This window comes from Falco punctatus (genome assembly GCF_963210335.1).
Source record: "Falco punctatus genome assembly, chromosome: 9".
Taxonomy (NCBI): Eukaryota; Metazoa; Chordata; class Aves; order Falconiformes; family Falconidae; genus Falco; species Falco punctatus.
The window spans coordinates 24,167,413-24,190,361 of NC_137589.1; the positions used below are offsets into that span (position 1 = coordinate 24,167,413).

Genomic DNA, 22,949 nt, shown 5'->3' on the forward strand with positions numbered 1-22,949 from the left:
TTCTAGAATCCTACCTTAGGATTCTTCCTAAAAATAAAACGTTTCAGACACATGCCATCTCATTCCTGCAGACATTAAAAAAACCCGTACATTTGCATATGGGACTTATGCAGTATTGGGAAGTGTCTTCTGCATATTAGAAATGATATTGCCTTTTGTCAGAATACAAACAGCTGTAAAATCTTAGTTTTTCAAATTCTATTTCTTTGCAGGCCAGAAGCAGAATTTGGATGAAGTGATCTAACTAAGTTGCCGTCATGAGCAGAAGCAAGCGTGACAACAATTTCTACAGTGTTGAAATTGGGGACTCTACTTTCACTGTATTGAAACGGTATCAAAACTTAAAACCAATAGGATCAGGCGCACAAGGGATAGTATGGTAAGGTTTCTTTAAAATTTAAATGTACTTTTAGGTTCCCTTAATAGCATTTCTGAGTACTTTAGCTGTGGTAAGTTACTGACTAGGACTGTGGAGAACTACCTTTTATGTGCAAAACAGGATAGTAATTGTTGGCTGGTTTTCCTCAGCAAGGGCTGTTGCTGTTGATTTTTGACCGGTGTCCTTTCTTCCTTCTGAATTGATGCCTTTCTGTGCAAATTCAGCCAGCTGTGCTGCATCCCATAAAACGGTGGCGGGGGGTAGGGCGGGACCCTGGACAAGGAAACTAATCCTAAGCCACGCTGCTTACAGGGAAACAAAAGCCAGAAATATTCTGTATAATATTTGCTGCTTGTAAATGCTTTTAATCCTTGAAATGGTTTGTTAGGGGCCTGATTCACATAGTTTCGTATTATAAGTAGTCCCTGATACTGGTAAGTGAGCATTTGTGATGCTGACTGTCAGTGTAATATGTAAATACCTGATGCAGTTTAAAAAAATAAGACTTGATAATATAGTTCTTTGACTAGGAGCTCGGCTGTGTGGATTGAAGAGTGTCTAATTGGTTTAAGGTTGGTGACAACTAGCTGCCTGTAGGCACTGTTTCCTGTGCAGTTGCCCCAAATATAAATATTGGTCTAAGCTTCTTGTGAGTTTTTTGAATGTCCAAGAGAAGGATGTAGATAGAACAGGAACTTGCAGATTTTCCAATTAATTGTAACTCTTAAGATGCTAAACAGGGACATAAAAATACAAAAGAACGTCAAGGAAGAGAAAGGTAGGGAAAAGCATAATCTTCTTAAACACTTCCCTGCAACCTCTTTACTGCCTTCATCTTGTCTAGATCAGTGTTTTGAGAATGTGTGGTATGGATAGGTTTTAAATTTGTATTTGTGATTTAGTAGATGTTTTTTGTTAGATTTGAGTACCGTTGTTGATAAGAGACAAACCACAGTATTTTCCCTGCTGAGGCATTTTTAGTAACTGATAAATATTTCCTGAGACTGCATGGTAGTCAGCTGTTGCATTATCTTTTACAGGAAACAAAATCCGTTCCTTCCTGTCATGGAAATGTGATATGTATGGGAGTTGTCCCCAGTAACAGTCTTGATCAGTTAAACAGCCTGTGTTACTGAATCTTGGCATTAGTCTGCAGACAAAATGTTATTCTTTCTTTTTACCAAGTAAAAGCCAGTAACATCAAAATGTGAAAGCTTTCCTACCATTTTTTTTTTGTTTTATCTTGACATTGATGCTGCGTAAGTGAAAGCATGGGAACTTTATGTAACCTACTTTTCCTCTGTCCTCCCTTCCTTTCAGTGTGAAGATTTTATATAAAATTGATGTGGATTTTGTGTTTGAAGTGTTTTGGATCTTTTTTTGGCAGTCTGTTCTTGAGTGCCAATCAGTGGCAAGAGCTCAGTGTCTTCAGTAAGACATTTTAGGAAGCAGAGATCCTGCATTATTTTGTGGAGACCATCATGTGTTAATACTATGAAGCTGGGAAACGTTTCTAAATTTTGAATTGCTCAGCATACAAGCGTGCTTTGCTATTACACTCCCTAAAGCTGAATAATACTGGAAATGTGGTTTATCTGCAGACGTGATATGAGTAATCTGAAAAAGGTGGCAGCTGCCACAGCTTCAAGGACCTTGACACAGATGTAATAATGTTATTTTTAATTACAGTGCGGCTTATGATGCCATCCTTGAACGAAATGTCGCCATCAAGAAGTTAAGCCGACCATTTCAGAACCAAACCCATGCTAAAAGAGCCTACAGAGAGCTTGTTCTTATGAAGTGCGTTAATCACAAAAACGTGAGTGCAGTTTTATAGAATTAACGTAAGAATTTTTTCTTTGTAAAAGTCATATAAGTTACTTCAGAGGATGTCATCCTCTGTAGATTGTAGAGTTTTTTGTTACATGGTTGTTTCTCCCTGATAAGAATCTTTCAGAAGAGCTATTATTGACTAGTTTTAATACCTGCCCAATCCTTAAATACCCCCTTCAGACTTGGGAAGGGAGTCAGTGTTATATTGCCACACTTTACAAGCAGCTGGCAAATAAGAATACCGTGAGTGGTAAGTGCATCATTGTTTCTGTTGCTGCTGCTGGACAGATAGGATTAAAAAGGCTGTAATAATTATTTTTTTTCCCCTGGTGTGTTAAGGAATTAGGAATCTTGTGTTGTGACAGCAGGAGCTGTCTGGTGCTCACAAAGTTGTGGAGTAGACCAGATCACAGAAATGGGGAGAGAAGTGGTGATAAATTTATCAGAGTTGAACTACAGAAGGCTGGTATTGGCCACATTTTTCCTTCAGAGACAGCTGGGTGCAGTCTTCCTCACCTTCCCTCTTAATCGCCTTTCAGCTGCTAGGGAAGGAGAGAGTCATAGAAGACTTACCCTGTCTTCTAGCTACTTGGGAAATTTTGTATTTTTTTCTAAGATAGAGGTGGTTTGTGTGTGGATCCTCTGAAGGAAATTTTACCCAGTAATGTCAGTTGTATGATGATAAACTATTGCAAACCTGCCTGACTCCTGATGAGTAGAAGCTTGACCTGTTTCTGCACATCCCATCCATTCTTAGCAGCTGGAAACATCCTAAAGCAGGTCCAAGAATCTGTTTTTCTCTTTGGGTGGAGTTGCTGCTTCACCTCTGTCAATGACAAAGTGTTCTCTCTTAGGTGGTCTTTTGTCAGTTTTGTTATTTTTTCTCGTATACAATAAAAATCTACCAGCTCTCTTCGAACTGGAAGTAGGAGGCAGGGGAAGACTAACTTCCTGAGGTTTTAAGTTTTGAATATCATCTTGTTAATGCACACAGAGTATCTTTAGATTACATGATCCATGGAGGAAAAATACTCCTAAAATAATTAGCATCTATTACAGCATGTTAGGCCTGGTTGCGCCACTGAGTATCTTGAGCTTCCATGTGTACCAGGAGGTTTTTATCGGAATACTTGGTATCAGTTTTGAAATGTTGACTTTGCAACTTTACTATGGAACAATTATATTTCCTCTCCCCCTTCCTGCAGATAATTGGCCTACTGAATGTGTTCACACCACAAAAAACACTGGAAGAATTTCAAGACGTGTAAGTCTGATTTGAACTAAAGCTGAGAATTCATTTAAAACTATTCATGAAGGAAGATGAACAAGGGAAAGAAGAAGATAAAACGGCAGTATTATCTGATTATTTTTCTTTTTTTTTTTTTCTTCATAAGCTACATAGTGATGGAGCTCATGGATGCAAATCTCTGCCAAGTGATTCAGATGGAACTAGACCATGAACGAATGTCCTATCTTCTTTATCAAATGCTGTGTGGCATCAAACATCTTCATTCAGCTGGAATTATACATAGGGTAAGTGAACTTAACTGTGTATATTTTGCATTGCACCTGGTTTTGCCCTGAGTATTTTAATGACAGAAAAAAATCAGAGATATGAGCAGAAAGGTTGGTCCATAGCCTGTCCATAGGCAGAGAGAGAAAGCCAGAATCATCACACTTAACTTTTTCCGGTATAATTCTGGAATGAACCTTTTGAATTGTTTGAATGATTTGATAATAATCTGCACAGAGCAAATGAAGTTTTTTGTAGTGAGTTACATTGCCTCCTCTAATTTTATATAATGTTCTATTTTAGTAGTCATGGCAGGAAAGAGCCTCTGAAAGTGTCTCTACCTTTATTGTTTTGGTAACCAAACCTGAAATCCCATCTTTTTAAAGAACTGCCCATTTTATTTCTGCTTTTTTACTAGCAGACTAATGAATAAATATCTGACATTTCCAGATAAACAGATGGTGATTAAGACCTGTAAGTGGAACTTTCATACACCTGTGTGTCACAAAGCATTCACTCAGACTGCCCACAGGCAAAACTGACTACTGCTTTTTAAATGGCATGTGTGTGTTGCAATCCATTTGAGAAATTGCGTATTTAAGGTTGCCTGTTCAAGTTGAACATCTCCTATATATTTGTATGTAGTGTAAAGATTGCTTGAGATTGTCAAGTTGTAACTTTTCTCTGCTCTTTTGGGAAATCGTAAGCCTGTATTTCTGCAGTACTACATTTTTCATTGTAATTTTTTTAGAGAGTTTTAAAAGTTTTTATTTCTGAAATGTTGCAAAAGATATAATTAAACTTATTCATGTGTGATACTTTTAGTTATTACTACGTAGTTGTCTTGATGGTTGATGTATACAGCAAAACAAATAATGAATGGCAATTCTGAGCACTACCACAAAAACTGCTATGTTAGGATGCTTGTCCAGTTCGGTAGTCACCTCATTGTGACCAAGGTGTTGGATGGCCTGCAAGATGGATCTGGCAGCGTGATGCTCTCCTGTTCAGTGTACTGTTTTTCCCTCAAGGAGGATGTAGTTTGAATGGCCAAACACTGTTTTCCTTTTGCTCAGCTAGCTCTAGTACTGCCTCATTCTAGTGAGGAGCTCATGGAGGAAAGGTGCAAGTCTTCCTTCTTGCGTGCAATTTGCCTTGAACTGCTTCGTTTTAAGAGATGGGCAGGGCAAGGCAGGCAGAAGCGTCGCCTGCAACCAGGCGTTGCACCCTATGCTTCCTGATCTGCGTGTGGGCATCGAGACAGGCTGGTGGGCTGTTTGCGTTATTCTGGGAATGCTAAGCTAAACCAGGTTACTTAGCACAGTTGTGGTGCTGTCTTGCGTATGGCTGAGATTATGTAGCTCTTTGTGTCCCAATGCATGCGCCTGTGGGATTGAAATAACGATTTGCATGCAGCTTCACATTTTCTGGTCTCTTCATACTTAGGTATGCAAGTTTAATGCTGTGGGTTTTCCTAGGTCGTCTTTATTTTTGGAAAACTGCGTATTATATGGAGCTGCTAGAGTAGGTAATGTGAGAGAGTTTCTCTCCTTTGGATCCTTTGGCTCAGGGAGGAGGGAGCTTCTAAAACTTCACTTGCTTCAAGGGCGGCTTACACTCCTACAAAGCGGGCAAACCATTGAGCCTGTAGGGTACAGAAAAGAAATAACTACTGGGGTAGTAATTGGGCAGGAGTAAAGACAGCCTTGAGAATTCCTGCCTGAAATGCTTCATATTGTGCAGTAGTATGAATTACAGAGAGAACCTCTTTCAAAGAGACTATAGATACAGTTGCTATGTAAAAGTAACATCTGTATGCACGGATGGTTTTGAAGGACATGGGCGGCAGATACATTGCCCTTGCATGTCTTGGTGGTAGATTTTCATCTGACAAGCTTCTTCTCAGACATTGTTAGAAGGTTAAGTATGCTCAGGCAAAACGTTTGCATTACGTACCGGCTCTGTGCATTGTACCTGTATACTTCAAAGTGTAAAGTATCAAAATCCTGTTTCTCTGTGGAACTTAAACAAAACCTCAGAGGATAAGGAGGGTGTGCTTGGAAAGGGACTTTTCACACAAACCATGTGGCTGCAATAGTAACTCTTCATACCTTTCTTTTGGGCTTTCAGCACCACTGTCCTTAGTGTCTAAAGCTAATTACTATGCCAAAACTAGTTACTCCTTAAACGTAGCCTTCACTACTGTGGCTGCCTGTGGAGCATTCTGGCTATGAATCTAGTGTACTTCAGTGTCCAATAAAGCTTTAAGCTTTTTTTGGTGTTGGTAGTTTCACATGGTTTTTAACTGGGTTCTTCAGCTTCTAACATAGCTGCGATAATCTGAGCATTTCAGTAATGATTTCAAAGCTTGCTGAGTGACTGGAATTACAACAATCTATGTATGTGCCTGTAGCACTGGATACTACTAGCCATAGAAGTATTTTTTATGTAGCAAATTAGAGGCACGGAACAAAGCAGAGATCAAAGTTTCAGACAATTTCACCTAGAAGGTGTAGGGGGCATACTTAGTTGCCACATCAGTGGATAAAGATTTGATCTTAGTAAAGATTTCACTGTAGCTTTACACTGTCTTTAACAGCTATTGCCACTTGAATGTTACTGTGTTCAAAACATTTTGCAGAGACAGTTTCCAGCAAGTGTAGAAGTGCGTGTTCAGATGTAATTTACAATCTGAGGATGAATGATCAGCATTGCGGAGTTGTGCCTGGCTGACTTATTGAAGGACACAAAATGTCTCATTAGTCTTGCATGGAGGCTCTGAAACATTGTATTCTGCCTGATCGTGAGCTCTTAACAAAGGTGCCTAATTATGGAAGCCCTTCACACAAATCTTTCTTTATAAAGGGAAAAGCACATAGAAGCCATGAATTACCCATCAGAGATGCCTCTCTCTCCCTGTATGGTTAATGGGGAGACGGCCATGAATAATCTCTGATTTGCAGGCACTGACGTTTTACATTTTTAAGGTTAGGTGAGATGCCTTTTGCTATAGGTTCTGTATCCAGAAATATATCTATTTATGTAGCCTAACTAACTTGATCACTCTCATAGGAGCTTTTGAGCCTGTGTTTATTTAAAACATAAGAGGCATTGGTTCTGCATGAATTTAAGTGCCGTGTAAGTCAACTCTTGCCTCCATCATTTGGAAGGACAGTTCTGTATTCCAAATTGCAACATGTTCCTAGGCTTCGTAACTACGTGAAAGCATAACTACATGCTTTTTGTCCTCATAGTGTTTTTTCTTTTGGAAAGACAAGATCTCTTAACACTTTCAGTGTTAATCCCGCAGTTTTGGGGAGGATGAATATAGTTAATACTATGAGCATGCACTTGGGATTCTGCAGTGAACACCTTTCAAATAATAGATATGTGCAAAAATAAAGGTGATAATAAACAGGATTGTAGCAGAGTCTGAAACACGCATATTAAATAGCTGGAATGCCTTGTAATACTTGAACTCATTAATGGCATTTAAGAATTTTTTAAGCCAGAGTTGTCTGCGGAGTCTTTGTGTGTGTGCGCGTGTGATTTGCAAGTGCATGTGTGACTATGTAAGTATGCAAGACTATTAATTATCCACTAAAATTCTGTTGTTCTGGAACTCTTGTTTTGTGGCATCCTCTCTGTCTTTAATGCAGCTTTATTTGCTTCCGAGGAGTTTGCTGAAAGCCATACAAGTAAAAATGAAAACTACATATATCTTGCAGATAGTAACTTTTAAGTCTTTATGAAACAGTGAAGGATAGGGTTACTTATCAAATGCCTGCAGCTCAAATGCTGGAGTCCTGCCACGTCTCTGGTTTTTCTCTCATTAATCTTAGTAGAGTGTAGGCAGAAAGGATCCAAACCTTATCTACCTTGGCCTGTGTGCTATGAATGATTTTATGATGGCAAAGTTATTCTAAAGTTACTCTGTAATATTTAATCTGTGACATTCAGATGTGTGTAAGATCCTCCTGAGATAATGACCAAGTATGCCTACATAGTGTCTGTATAAATAGATGTTCTAAAGCCACTATTGTCAATGTGGTTTTAGGGTTCAAGCGAAGAGAATACAGTTACCAGGTTTCTGACCAAGATGGTCGGAAGCTGTATCAGGGCACTTTCCACTCCAGTTTAATGATTCTGTTAATTTCTGGTAGTTTTTCAATGGGGCCTTTTTGGGTTTGGTTGCCAAAATTAGCATAAAACTAAACTCTAAATGGGAAGGCAGATCTGTGTGAGCATAGGGATTTCCTTCCTGTTCAGAGAAACTTCTGCATTGGTTCAAAAGAGGTAATGCAGCCTCAACTAGCAAAGAAACCTTTTACTTTTTACATTCATATTATAATTTTAATAATGCTTGTGTCAAGATGATTATTTCATCAAGTGATTTCAGCAATTGTCATGTTACCTGTGTTCTGCATCACAGTAATAACCTTTGTTCCAGTGAGCAATTGCTAGATCTTTCCTCAGAGCTAACACTTCTTACTAACCTCAATTTATTTCAGACATTGCTAACATACCTTGTAACGCTGGTTGTATTTTCCTTTTATAGATATATAAATCTACAAGCACAATAAGGGAATTAATTCTGTAGTCTGCTGAATGCATATGAATTAATGCAAGGGGAAAAGAAACAACAGTTATAGCAATAACAGAGTTGTGTATGTGGGGTTTAATGTTAGCAGTATTATCTTTTAAAAATGTGAACCACAGAGTACTTTGTACTTGTCTTAGCAGTCATATATGATGTTTCTTTTTAAAGGATTTAAAGCCCAGTAATATAGTAGTAAAGTCAGACTGCACTTTGAAGATTCTTGACTTTGGACTGGCCAGAACTGCAGGAACTAGTTTTATGATGACGCCTTATGTAGTGACTCGTTACTACAGAGCACCAGAGGTCATCCTAGGGATGGGATACAAAGAAAACGGTCAGCAAATATAGTCTTTCTTTGGCATAGCTTTATTTTTATTTTTTTGTTTGGCACACCACATTTTACATGTTAATGCTTTTTTCAAGCTGTAGAAATTTTATAAATTAGCTTTGTGACCAAAATGCAGATTCTGGATAGGCCAATTTGTTTATTCAATTCAACCCATCAGAAATGTTTGCATTTAATAGGAGAAGAAATTGAGGGCCTTGTTTGTTTAAAATTTTAAATAACTTGCTTGATAGATTCGGTTCCATCCAGGAAGAACTGGAAATACATTTTGTTAATGTGTGATATATACCTTCACCTGACTTTATTCCTGTTGAGGATGTAAATTGTAGTTCATCTGTAAATGTGTGTCCTAAATTTAATGTTTACATAACTATATTGAATATAGCTTTTCAGGATGTAGGAAATTTAAAGGCTACTTAGGAACAAGCAAGCTAAAGCTACTTACTTACTTCTTTACTTGTTAAAACCAGCCTATTTTAAACCTGTTGCACTAAGTTCTTAATGTTGTTGAAGAAATATTCAGTAATACACTGGAGACAAGAATGCAGAGAAGTGCTGTCCTGAAGCATCATAGATTCGAGGTCCATGATGACTTCCAAGGAAGTTTGTTTCCTTTGTCCCTCTGCTTGCATACATTTATTTCCCTTCTCTTTATACTTGCTTTGTGACCCTTCTTTCAATACCTTCTACAAGAAAATAAGGAAAGGATATGGCATTTGAAGGAAGCACACAATCAAGTACATTGCATCTTCTGAATGAAACAGCTAGGACCCTTTAGGAAACCGAAGTTACGTGTCATTCCTGAAGTTCTGTTTAGTGGCCCCAGTTATGCTGCCATTTCATTGATCCACCGTCACCGTGGTCAGTTTGGCTCACTTGGTGTTCCCACCTCAGGCAGGTACAGCGCGCACAGGTCACCATTTGCTGAAGGTATTTTAAACCCTCTAAACAGTCCTGCAGTAAGGCCCATGAGATGCCATGGTGCTTGAGGCTTTCTTAGCTGTCTCTTGGTGATCTGAGGCACGGCTGCTCGTGTTACTGACACAACTGGGGCTGGCTCTGCTTTTCAGGATTCTTTAAGTAGTCTGTAAACTTGCCTGGCAACTGCGTACCATTATGGCAGGTGACATCAGGTTGTGCGTAAACAGTAGTGGCTGTGTGCAGAGACTTGATTTTGTTATCGTTTAGAAGTCAAGAGCAATAACTTCTATCAGTGTTGACAATGAAAGAAGCCAGCTGAAAGGAATGAGAGTAGATCTTTTTTTGCAAGGCTGTGGTTTTTATTTCAATTTGGATCATTAGTGTGCACGACAGGGTGCACTTTCCTTCAAATGGCCTCCATGGGTGGCTGTTTTTCTTATAATTTAGATGTCAAAGGTTGAACTTAAAGTTATTTTTTTAAGTGCTGAAGTTGTGTAGAAGCATATATTTAACTTTATTGTTCTTTCCCCCTGCCCCCCAAGACTTCGTCATCCACTTAAGAGACGCTAGATAAAAGAACCTAAAGCTTGTAGTCTTGAGTCATGCATTACAGAAGGAGCTGATACAATGAAAGTCACAAGTTTTCTGAATTAGCTTGCCCAGTTTACATTTTTCTCTTAAATATTAAGTAAGTTTGAGTTGCAAAAGTGTGAAACATTCTTTCTGCCAAAACGTTGCTTACGTTATTATGCGACTTAAATATTGTGTTCCCGAGCACCTTATCATGCTGGCGACAGTCCTGTTCCTTTAAGCAACAGGACTGCGTTGCTTAAATTGTGTTGTGCAGCAGAACATAAATAAATTTACTTTAATGTGAAAAACAGTCACAACTTCCCAAAGTCAAATACGTGGTCATTGAGTTGGGAATGACACATTTGAAGAATGTAAAAGTAAATCTGTGGGCTGAATCAGAAGACGATCTGCATTTCCTTCTGTACTGCTGTCATTAAAAGGCTATTTGTGTAAACTGTGACTCTGCTCAGCCGCTGCCTGATGAGTTTGCTCATCGTGGAGCTCCCCTGACCCAGAGGCAGGACTGCCGAGGGGTGGGAGGCAGGCAGCAAGGATGTTCTTACAGTAAGAACCATGGGCTGGCCAGGATCCTCGCCTGTTAGCGTTGATGCCAGGTTTAGCCCTTCAAACCCATAGTTAAATTAAAAGCTAATTTATTTAATTCAGAGTTAAATATTGAAAATTGGCAGCTAACTAATGGTTAACATTAACATTCACTTCAGTTGAACAGGGTCATCTGGCAGCTTTATGCCATTTCAGTGTCCTGCTGAACTTACATAGCAGGATTGCAGGGTACATTTAGATGACAGATAAATATATACAGCAGAGTAGTGCTTTTTTGGTACTGTACTACATACACACAAAATCTTTGTTTTAAAACTAGCAAAGATCCCAAATAAAGTGATTGCAGAGTTAACTTCTACATAGGTTTTAATACTGAAGGAGATGAAGCACGTTTGGGTATTTTACATTTAGAAACCAGCCCTTGCAAACTCAAGGAGTTCAGAACAAAAGGACACCAAAACTGTTAGTGCACGCATACCTTAACGTATTTAGATTTATGTGCAGCTATGTGTATGATTATCAGGAAGGCAGCACTGAAAATCATGGAAAACCCCAAACCCTCTGAAATGACTACTTTTAAGTTTCCTGGTATGTACACTGGGTTGGAACTTCATTTTCACTTGGTATTTTTTCTCTTACAATTGTAGAAAATAGTAGATTTACTCCAAACAAGGACTTTAAGAATAAAATATGCTCTGTATGACAAGCAGTAGGTTTTTAAAAAGATTTTTTCAAATCTGTAATGAGATTGTACTCAGTCTTCTATACAAGTATTCACGGGAGCAGCCCTAGCTTCATAAGAAATTTAGAGACCTATAAATAGACAGATTTTGTTTGATTAATGGAAGCAGTAAACCAAAACACCCCCAAACATAACAAGTTTGGTTCTGTAGGTTGACCAGAAGAATGAGTTCCAATGTTTTTCTTTGCCTCTGAAGTAATATGTTGTCTGAGGCATGAATCTAAGTCTCTGACACACGTTATTTCTCCTCCCAGGCTTCTCCATGCAGTTACGTGTGGTGTTTTTATAATTTTGGACACAAACTAATTACATTTATTTTGGGTGTATTTTGGGTTGTGATAGCAGCAGATTGTTTTGGAAGTGAAAAAGTCAACATTCAGAATTTTATTTAAAAAGTCAAATGCAAAACTTGACTTCAAATTTTTGGGTCTCCTAAGCCAAAGCATAGGTACTGCTCTTAAGTATTCAAAGAGTTTTAAAAGAAGAAACCACTTAATCATAAACTGTTGGCAATAATTTTTTAAATGAACCAGGCCCTTAATTTTGACCTATTAATATGCACAACTGTGATCTTCTATCATATGATTTGGATACTATTTTAGAGGAACTTGTAATAAGGAGGAAGGAATATTTTTAATAAGCAACGTTGTTTGCTTGACATTGTTGAGCTCCTTCAGAACTTTTACATGTAATTTTTAGTATACAATTATTCTCATTTAAATCCCCTACTTATCTGTTCAATTGAAATTCCAGTGTCATGTTTGACATAAAAGAATTCATAATAATACAATTTCATTAATAAGACTTCAAGAAAACTTCTGCGTTCAGAGTTAAGTCTCTCTGAAAGCAACTGTAAAAGAAATGGGCATACCTGTAAAAAGTAAGCTTGTGCATCTTTGAGTATGTCTTCCGAGTGATTTATTTTAAGGTAATGTAGGAAATGTGTATTTCATACAAAAAATTTGCTTTTGAGTTTTTCTTTTATCTAAGATGTTATCTCAGCATAACTGGAGAAATATTTTTAAACAAATAATTTTAAATGAAAAATTTTTAGGAGCATACTAATATTGTCATTAACTGATCCTCTAAAATTCTAAGTGATCTTTTACTGATTGTGTTTGTTTTTTATTTAAAGGGAGAGAGAGATGCATGGTAATCTGACTTTTAGGAAATACTTGATCGGAGATCTTAATTCCTATGTAATAGCCAATTAATTCTCCTCCTAAAAGTACAAGTTGTTTACATACACGATATTTTTAAAGGTCAATTTGCTTTGCTGCTTTTAAAATTACAGTGAAATTACTTCCAAGAAATAAAGTTACCTTTGTTGCTCCGATCTAGTCCATTGGCAAAGGTGGCTTTGCAAGCCTCAGAGCTTGGAGATGGGCTTTGGTCTGCTTGGTTTGTGTGTGTGTGTGTCTCTCTCTCCCCCCCCCGCCCCCCTCTGCTCTAGCTTTCGCTCTAGCACTCTGTTAAACAAAAGGATGTTTTTCTGCCTTGTATTTGAGACAGTTAAAAGCTAATCCTTCTATACGGTGTGTTTCAAAGTGATTTCTTTGATAAAAGACTTGCTCTTCTTCCTGTGCTGTGTCTGCAGTTTATAGGATGCAGTCATGTTACGCTGCTTTTAATTTTAAATGACTGTTTGCTTTGCTTTTCCTTCTTTTTGTGCTACAAACATAGTGGATTTATGGTCTGTGGGGTGCATTATGGGCGAAATGGTTTGCCACAAAATCCTCTTTCCAGGAAGGGACTGTATCCTTGTGCTGCTGCAGCAGGTTGAATTAGTTAGGAAGTGATTAACCTTTTTTATTAATGTTGTGTCATGAAAATGTATCTTGTACAATTTTTTTTTTTATTAAATGGACATGGATTTTTCTTGTGATACTCTTTAAAAAAAATTAAGAACTTCATTTATATTCAGGCTGCACCTAGCAGTAGGACATAGTCTCTGCTGGTCCTGTAGTTAGCATACATTCACCTTCACTCATTTTCATTACACACGCTTTTTATAGTCACTTCATGTGTATGTGTCTAGATATTTTTATTTACTTTATTTTAATAACTATCTTTTATGTTAATATCATTGCATTTTGTTTTCAGTTGACATTTGGTCAGTTGGGTGCATCATGGGAGAAATGATCAAAGGTGGTGTTTTATTTCCTGGTACAGATCGTATCCTTACTTTGGCCTGGGATGTAGTTGTAAAAGGTCAAAAGATACTGCAGCAATATAGTTCCAGATTAAGGTGGTTCTAATTTTTAAAATACTGGTTTTAAACTGCCTTTTCAAAGTGACATTTACAAGTTCATTACTTTGGTTCTAGGAAGCTGCAAAACTGTCTACAGTTATACCATTTAAAGCAAAACCACAACACAGCATTAATGTGTATAACTGTCTTTAGAGGTTAATGCTAAGCAAGATGAACAAAATACCACTTGGGCAAACAGGCTTCTGTTTCCTTTTTCCTTTTTTTTCCTCTTTTTTTTTTTTTTTTTTTCTTTTTCCAGTTTAATATGTCTATCCATTGCTTTTGGATGTTGTCACATTTAAGACAGATTTTTAATTTTTTGTTGTTGTTTAGGTGGTGTTTTACTAGTTCACATGCATTGGTTTTTGCTTTGGAGATCATTTTTATGTAATAACTTACTAATTTTTTTTAGTACCCAAGCATGTTACCAGTTTACATTTTATCGGAAATGTTTACAAAAAATTCCTAACCAGCATCATTAGTTACACTCTGGAGTTTTATATTTTTGCATGCAGAAATGAACCTGCAGACAGCTTTCAGAAATATCTGGCATTTCTCTTTCTGTTCCATGACTGGCTTGGTGGTATCTGTTTGGTTTGTCCTGAATAATACTTCAGACAAAGGGTGTGCTCTAAGCAAATAGAGCTGAAACCTCTGGATTATTGCTAATATTGATGGATCTGATTGGAGTTTGGCATCTTACTTATTTTACTAGTAGTTACACTCCAATTTTATAGATGCTGTCAGAAATCTTTCCTGCTTTTGCTGCAGGTTAACTGTTTAGTAATCATTTTGGGGTGCAGATTGGGTGAAGATTTTTGAGGCACAGTGAAGAGATCCAGGGCATCCTTACTTACGCATAGTGCTGTCATTGCATGGGCTGCACCACGCTTAGCTTTATGCATCTGGTTTGCTAGCATGGCTTTGCAGTTTAGGCTCAGTGCCATACAATGCAAATTCTTTATTTTCAAGCCCTGTACTAAAGCACTGTAAAGCTTCAAGATCCTTACGTAAAGGATTAAGTTTTAAGAACATACGAAGAGGGCTGCTACATCCAGCTGAAGGTTTAGGTAGCCCAGTATCCGGTCTTTGATGGTAGCTGAAAAGGAGAAGCTGGGGAGAATATATGAACGAGATAAGCATATATAAAATCTTATCTAAAATCTTATCTGAGCTCTCTCCCAGCATCTAACCATCTGCAACTAGAAATTTCTGAGCCAAGTGGTTCTCTTTTTTTTTTTTTTTTTTTTTTTTTTTTTTTTTTTTTGATTCAGTAACATTATTAAATTCTTCTGCCAAAACTGGTCAATCTCCACTTTACCTTGTGCAATGAAGACGTTGCATGCTGGAAACTTAACTTCTGCATTCAGGTCTCTGACAAAATGGTGATTGGCCTGTGTGGGCCAAGATGTGACCTTGGTGTGCCCACCGGTGCTCAGTGTTGCATGTCGTTAGTGAGAGGTCGCTGACTTGGGAGAGTGCAGGACTGGGTTGAGGTGGTGATGGGTGGTAGCTGGACTGCTGGGAATCAGATCAGGAAGCGAGGTCTTCTCCAGAACCCACACAATGCCTTTATTTAAATTTGTTTAATACATTTTATGTCTTTTAATTTTCTGTTTGTCTGAAGTATATCCTTTGCTAATAATGATTTTGAGTAAAGTACGTGTTGCCTTGACTACACTATCATAGTCTTGCTTTGTTTCATTTTTCTCTAAGAAGGTAGTCCTAAGTAATGAAAATGAACTTGTTACTTTGTTATAATTTTCTGCGTTTTCTCTCTGTTGGTTATTTCATGTGGTTTTAACGTAACTTTCTAGCTGAAAATTAGACACAGTGTTTTTCTTAGCTGCATAACCTTAGACATTGATCAATGGAACAAAGTTATAGAGCAGCTAGGAACACCATGCCCTGAGTTTATGAAGAAATTACAGCCTACAGTCCGAACTTATGTGGAGAACAGACCTAAATATGCTGGATATAGTTTTGAAAAACTGTTTCCAGATGTCCTTTTCCCAGCTGACTCTGAACACAATAAGCTTAAAGGTAAGGTCAGTCTTCTGTGTGTTGTATATTTTAAAAGTTTTGAAACTGTGATATATTGAAAGGAATGTATCTTGGGGTTTGTTTGCTATAAAATCATCTCACTAAGAATTTAAGTACTACAATATTTATATCATGGGAGTGGATGAACGTGCTGGCATATGCTTATCTCCATTTTCTCATCTTCTCTGAAACAGCTCCTATTCTGGAGATACTTTTATAAAGAAATGTAAATATATCTGTTGCTCTCAATGACAGATGCTAACACGATTAAGAGAAGAGTGGGGGGAGGGTAGAATAGAAGTTGTGTGGGCAGAGCAGATCTTGTTTCTGTAGGGATGAAAAGAAGGTTTTATATCCATAATATATAGATATCCTGTAGTTACTGAAATAAGTGAAGTGGTTCTAAAATTCACCTACTCAGTGGAGTCGCAGACTCAGCATATTTTCCGTGACTGACAGTACGTGACAGTTTTTCCCCCGTAAACTGTAGGAGAGGGGCAGTGGGTGCTTGCCCACTGCTATTCCAGACAAGGCTGTAGTGCCAGCTGGGTTATATTTCACATAAGGATGTCACACTAAGGGGCACTGTTTGCTGAAAATGCGTAGTGAAACATGCCCAATCCCTTTCCCACCTGTGTAATTCTTCAAAAAAATTTTTTTGCATCAAACGAACCACTTTCCTAAACTGCAAATGATGCGAGGGTTGCATAGCTATTAAACTGGAATTTGTTAGCTCCAGGTCTCCTCTTCTTATGAGCTTTGAAATACTGTATTGTGTGCACTATATATGGCACGAGTCTAAATAGAAAATTTCACTTTTGCAGCAAGTCAGGCAAGGGATTTATTATCAAAAATGCTGGTTATAGATGCTTCTAAAAGAATCTCTGTGGATGAAGCCCTGCAGCACCCATACATCAATGTTTGGTATGATCCATCAGAAGCAGAAGCTGTAAGTTCTTGTTCCAGGTCTCTGATTAGGAGGGTGCTGTACTAAAGCAAGCTTGTTGTGGTGCTTGATACAACTGCTTGAAAGATTATTGCATGATCTATGTGTTTCACTAGAAATTTAACTGACCTGTAATAATTTTTATTGGCATCGATATACATGTTTATTAGAAATAGTATTAAGAATGGGTGCACACTGTTACCTCTTTGTGTGTGTTTGTGTTATATAATCGCCTGGATGTGTAGTAATGCATCTGAAATCCTTTATATAGGGTTCTAATTTATTGAGCTTCAGTTGTTTCAGTGTGGTTTGATTGGCCTTGATAGGATTCTAAGGTATTTACTCCTGGGTGAGAGAAATATTTTCATTAGTTGTAGCAATTGATAGTACTTTTACACTAGAAAATAAGTGTTTCAGCAGAATCTGAGTACAGGATCTTGAGCTTTCAATTATTAACACTAATGAGCAAAGGGATTAATTGAACAGTTTTCTTAAAAAAAAAAAAAATCAGGACAATTTCAGCTTATGAGAAAAGCGTCATTTCTTTTAAAAGAAAGGTGGTTGGTAATGGCCCACTAAGAAAAAGAAGCTTGATATAAACATTGCAGTTAGAATTCTGCTGATCTGTAATAGCTAGAGGGTTAATTTAGTAATTAACTAACAGATAGAAAAGAGTTCCTTGTGCTGGAGACTGCTGCACTTAGGAGCTATTTTACCAGATGGTTCAGTTTCTGTTTTAATTGTTACAGTAATGTAAGCAAATCTGTTAATCAGAACTTTCAAACACGTAGCAGCATCTAGAAAATAGGCCAGGTCCAGGTTATGAGAGCATATATAACCATATAAATACAGCATTTTATAATCAGGTTCATATTCTGAGTGCTTACATTAATTTTTTCATTCATTCTGGTTTTGTATGCCTTTGATTGCTTTATCATGAGTTAGTTTTGTTTTTCAGCCTCCGCCAAAGATACCAGATAAGCAGTTAGATGAGAGGGAACACACGATAGAAGAGTGGAAAGGTAAGAAGGGCATTTGAAGTATAATAAGGCTCCTGGGAGCAGGCTGGGACCAAATGATTACTGTTATTAAAGTTCTTCTGGGCAACTCAATATTTACTTAAACTGCTTGGAATGGCAAAGGAATAGATTAGTGCTTTCAACTTGATTGTTGGGACACTAAAAATTTTCCTGTGAAGAGGCTGAACCTTTGTAGCGAACTTAAGACCTGCTCATTTCAGTTACTTTTGCAAAGCATAAAGCAAAGGTGTTTTGGGGGGTAACTCTTCTGGGCAAATTGCTACAGCTGGAAAAGATGCAGAAGTTTGAGCAATGTAAATCTGAAGTAGAAGGACTAGTCTTCAAGTGAAGAATACATTAGCAGTAGCTGTACTTAAATCAAGCAGAGGATTTGAAAGAAGAAGCCATAAGGAGCGTTGGTAATGGGTGAGACAGTGAGGTTACAGCTGCTCTGGGAGATGCTGGTGGTTCTCTGGATCCCACAGCTGATAAAGTAGCTGGGGCTGAGGTCTGGAAGGATTGTAGCATGACCTAGGAGCTGTACCTTCAAGAGTGTGATCTTTAGTGTTCAGTACTGGTTTAGCATCTATATTTCCTGGTCATATGTGAAGTGTAAAATGATAAAATATTAGGGGAACATCTTTGTTACTTGTAAAGCTTGTGCTTCATTTTCAAATTGCTTCTAAAAAGCATGGTATTATTGCAGAGGTTCTAGTGTGAAAAAAAAATTGGATATACACATTGCTGTGTAAACTATAAATGTTGCATTTAAGCAAGAATTTAGTGCATTAAGCAATCTGATACTCCATACTGAAAAAGTCTAGGAAGGGATATTAGACCTGTATAACCTTTTTATCCCCAGAGAAAATAAAGCAGGGGAAATGTTTCATGAATCATTTTTTACAATTTCATTTTGTTGGCTGGTAATGGACACAAGTCTGTAAAATCTAGTACTACCACACTTTATGTCTCTTTCTATTAGGAAATGAGATTTAATGATAAAGGCAAAGATAGGGAGAATTGTGGAAATTTCTTTACCAACCTCCTTCCAAGCAAAGTTTTCCCCTTCTGAAGCAGATGTGCTGAGGGTATTTCGAGCAATATGGAGTTTACTTTTGAGACTCCCACAGCCCTTGAAACTATAATTCTTAAATGCTTTTTTTTTCTTCCAAACTGTACATTACATTAGTTTGCCAGTGACAGATAAGAAGTAGTATTCTGACAGTCAGTTCTTACAAGCTGCATCTAACATGTTTAGTCCTTCTTTTCTGTTGTTACTTCTGTAGATTCACAACTGAAGTCTTTTCTGGGTAATTAGCTGCCATTAGCCTAGAAGCCTTCTGGTCAGTAATAAACCTATGAAATTTAAATGTACATTTTAATGGGAGATGCATTATCAATCCAGTCTTGGGTTTGCAAATTCATTTTTTGCCCTCTGTTCTCTGCATTTTCAGAGTTGATATATAAGGAAGTCATGGACTTAGAGGAGAGAACCAAGAACGGGGTTATACGTGGACAACCAGCCCCTTTAGGTTGGTTACAATAAAAGCATGGTAAAAAATTGCATTAAGTTGTAGGTCGGGAGAGAGTAAAGCTGTTCAAGACATCCAAGAGTAACCTAACTCACAAATATGGCTCTTAAATGACCAATAACCTCTTGACTTGCCTTTGAGATATTGCTTATTTGAATGGAATGTGTGGGGTTGACATCTGTTTTTATTGACCTGATTAATTCCTCTGTTATTGTCCCTGTGTAACTGATGCTTCATTCATTTAAATCCTCAAGAAATGTCTTGGTATGTAGTGGTACTGGATTGCCATAATCTGGTTAGATGCGTAACATGTAGCTGGTACAGTTTCAAATTAAGATATAACCACTACTTACACATATGTAAGTAATGAAGCAGGATTTCTAAGCTGGAAAATTATGGAGTGCTTTCAGCAACTGCTGCTGAGTTTTGGAGCAAAATGCACCCATTAACTGACCGTTGGTAAAACTCCATTTGCACTGCTGAAAAATGATGGCAGGGGTTGGACGGCTGTAGCTGACTCTGCTCAGATTCTGCCGAAGTCCAGACTCTGAAAGATCACTGTGCATCTGAGACTGAACGTACGCGATGTGGCTGGACACCAACTATTTTCCAGCCTGAAGGGGAGAATCTGATGGGGGTAAAACAGGCCTCCTCTTTCTTTATCAAAATATGTAGATATATTCTAGCTTTGAGTGTCCACATTTTGTAGGGAACTTAGCTCTGGCTTTATGCAGTGCTGTGTCTGTGATTTTTAACCGTCACCCATTAGCATTTAGTGTGATTTGACAGGTGTCATGCCATGTGAGTTCTGTGGTTCTTGACATACCGTTCATTAAGGCCCACGTAAAAGACTTGTGGGTTTTACATACTTTGACAGTGGATTGAGACACATCTTTTCAAACTCGCTGAAACAGAGGAAACTTGACTGTTAGGAAGAGGCAGACTAATGCAAGTACTGAACCGTGCAACTGTATCTGCAACTGATTTGCTGTTTTGTTTCTCATAGCACAGGTGCAGCAGTGATCAATGGCTCTCAACATCCATCTTCATCGTCATCTGTCAATGATGTGTCTTCAATGTCAACAGATCCAACATTGGCCTCTGATACAGACAGCAGTCTAGAAACCTCAGCTGGACCTCTGGGTTGCTGCAGATGACTACTTGGTCTTTTTGGGGGTGGGAGGGGGGTCCTTTTAGTCATTAATAGGGCACCTTTAAAATTTGGTGGTATTTTTGAGTGTTTTTTCAAAAATAATCGTAGAAATCATAAAGTGCTGTAATTTTAAACTGTAAGTTGTGTTAAAAGCAGCCACTTTTTTGCTGTACTTAATTGTAAAATATTAAACCTGATAATTTTTATTGTGGTTTTAAAATCTGCATATTTGCTTTACTATTATGCTGCTGATCTTTTTTTACTGAATTTGTAAGATTTGTTTTATCAAAGCACATATTAATGTTGTGGTCATTACCATATAATGAATTATTTAAGATTTTATAGGTTTTCAGGTTTTTAATTAGGATTTATTCCAGATGTTTTGTTCATGATATCCTTCAAAGTTTTATGCTTGGTCATACGTCCATGTCCGGGTGGAGTGGGAGAGAATTCAGTGCAGCCAGCTGTGGTTGGGCATGCTACTGTGGTGCTGGCAGTGAACAAAATCCTCTTTCATTTTAGCCACTTGCCTATAATTCTTCAGCAAGAACAACAATTAATATTTTTAGAGAAACAGTATACAATTCTTTGCAAAGTAACCTCATCTGGCTGGTTTTACAAACTTAAGAAAGCAAAGCATATACTGAAAGCTGCAGAAATACCTAGCCTAACAAAGTCATGTTTTCTGCAGACTTGTGGCATGCCAAATCTTGTGATCACCATAAAACACGAGGATACTTCATGAATAATACATTGCAATGCCAATAAACAATTTACTTCTAGCTTGTAGCCTGTTTTCATACACACAAAACGAAGTGTATCCAGGATGTCTAGACTGCCGAGAGGGAAAATGAATATGCTGTAGCTATATACTTTCATGTAATATGTGATTCTTGGGAATTTTGTTTCTTACTAGTTTTGTCTACCAAGGCAAGTGCTTTTTGGGTAGAAGGGGGACCGACAGGAACGCAATAGGGGCAAAACTTCAGCTATTCTTTCTCCACCAATAGTAACTGATTGCTGTTAACCATTAAGTGGTAGGAGAACCTCAGGATTTCTGTAGCTAATGCATTAAGTGAGCAATATATGCCATCCAAGGGAGGGAGAAGTAGTGCTGTATAAATTAATATTTATCTCTTTCATTTCACCATGAGACCAGTGTAGCAGAAATCTTAATGGTTCATTTTAAGTCGTAAATATTCAGTAGTTTTCAGCACTGAAGCTCCAGGTTTCAATACGCTTTTTAAACAAAAGATATATCGAAATATATAGAACAGTTACTAAATAGTCATGTAAAATGGTGCTGCTCCTTACAGAAGTATTTTAACTGTTTACATTTTATATTTACAGAATGATTTATGTATAACTGACTTAAGTTTATGTATGAGTTAAACAATCATTCAGAATTTATTCCTTTGGAAAATGCAGATTTTTAGTAAAGCTAGGCTGTATAATTGAATGCCTTGTGTAGATGCATATTTTGTGTAGTGAATTAGAATGTGAAGAGGAATTTAAATTAGTAATGCTCACAAAAACGAGCGTAAGAAAATACAGAAGTCTTGCCAGGCACAGAGCATAAGCAAATAATACAACTGGCTACAGAGGTCATCCAGGAATGACTGAGCATGATGCTCGTCAGTGTGGTTCCTTCTGCTTGTTGGGTTAAATAGGTGTACTTTTGAAGTTCTAATTGAAAGAGGAAAATTTGTCTTTGCAGTAAGTTTCGGAAAAATAGAAGTGATAGTAATGCTTTCAATATCTAACATGTCTTTTTAAAAAACATACAGGGTTACAAGGAATGGTAATGTCTCAAAGATGGCTAAACTGATAAACTGCACAGTTGTTTTCCTGGCCTGGCTAGACTGCTGGTAAGTGCTGTGTGCGTGTAAAGTTGCTTTCCTCGCTTGTATCTAATATTTCAATATTGCCTTTCTAAACCATGTTTGTTAAGGCAATTATTTTTACAGGATCCTGCCAAATCGTATATTACCTCAGAATAGGCAGGACACGTTTGGATTCATCTAGCACTGGAACATAGAAAATCTGCTCAAGTTGAACAGAGACCAACAGAACAGTCTATTTTTTAATTTTTTTATCAAAGTTTAAGCTGTGAATTAAGATAAAATTTTTGGTCATACAACAGTACTCCATTGTTACATAGAGTCAAGTGATATTCTGATCAGCCCAGTGTAATGAAGTTAAGACTGACAAAATCAACTTCTGATGCTTCTAAGTGTTGTTAAGAACAGAATTTGGTAAATATAAGTCATGTTTAAACTTACTTTTGACCCGTCTGGATTGCAGTGATGATTGAAATATTTTGAAAATTTAAAATATTTCTTGCTGTCACTTTCCAGTGTCCTGAAGAAAAATGGCTTTTGAAATTTTGAAATTAATATTGAGTGAAACAGTTACTAGGCTTTTACCACAATGTGCTATCAGTAGTAACTTGAGTTCATAAGCTCTAAGGAGAAAATTGAACTTTCTTCTATTAAGGTAGGGTTATGGACTGTGGGGTGTGAACACCCGTTGCA

General features: G+C 37.5%; 1 protein-coding gene across 13 annotated transcripts in view; it reads left to right on the plus strand.

The window, feature by feature from the left end:
- MAPK8 (mitogen-activated protein kinase 8) overlaps positions 1-20,621 on the plus strand; it is a 185,838-nt gene extending 165,217 nt beyond the window's left edge. For 9 of the 13 annotated variants that reach the window (XM_080401698.1, XM_080401699.1, XM_080401701.1 and 6 more), the window contains 11 exons: positions 213-379; positions 2,069-2,198; positions 3,418-3,476; positions 3,607-3,745; positions 8,494-8,659; positions 13,575-13,646; positions 15,583-15,765; positions 16,590-16,714; positions 17,670-17,733; positions 19,185-19,262; positions 20,274-20,621. In XM_080401698.1, the coding sequence (XP_080257824.1) occupies positions 258-379; positions 2,069-2,198; positions 3,418-3,476; positions 3,607-3,745; positions 8,494-8,659; positions 13,575-13,646; positions 15,583-15,765; positions 16,590-16,714; positions 17,670-17,733; positions 19,185-19,262; positions 20,274-20,419 (1,284 nt within the window). In that variant the 5' untranslated portion in view covers positions 213-257 and the 3' untranslated portion in view covers positions 20,420-20,621. Of the gene's footprint in view, positions 1-212; positions 380-2,068; positions 2,199-3,417; positions 3,477-3,606; positions 3,746-8,493; positions 8,660-13,154; positions 13,227-13,574; positions 13,647-15,582; positions 15,766-16,589; positions 16,715-17,656; positions 17,734-19,184; positions 19,263-20,268 lie in introns of all 13 variants that reach the window. The other 4 variants (XR_013930378.1, XR_013930379.1, XM_080401693.1 and 1 more) reach the window with 4 other exon arrangements.
- Positions 20,622-22,949: the final 2,328 nt, after the last annotated feature.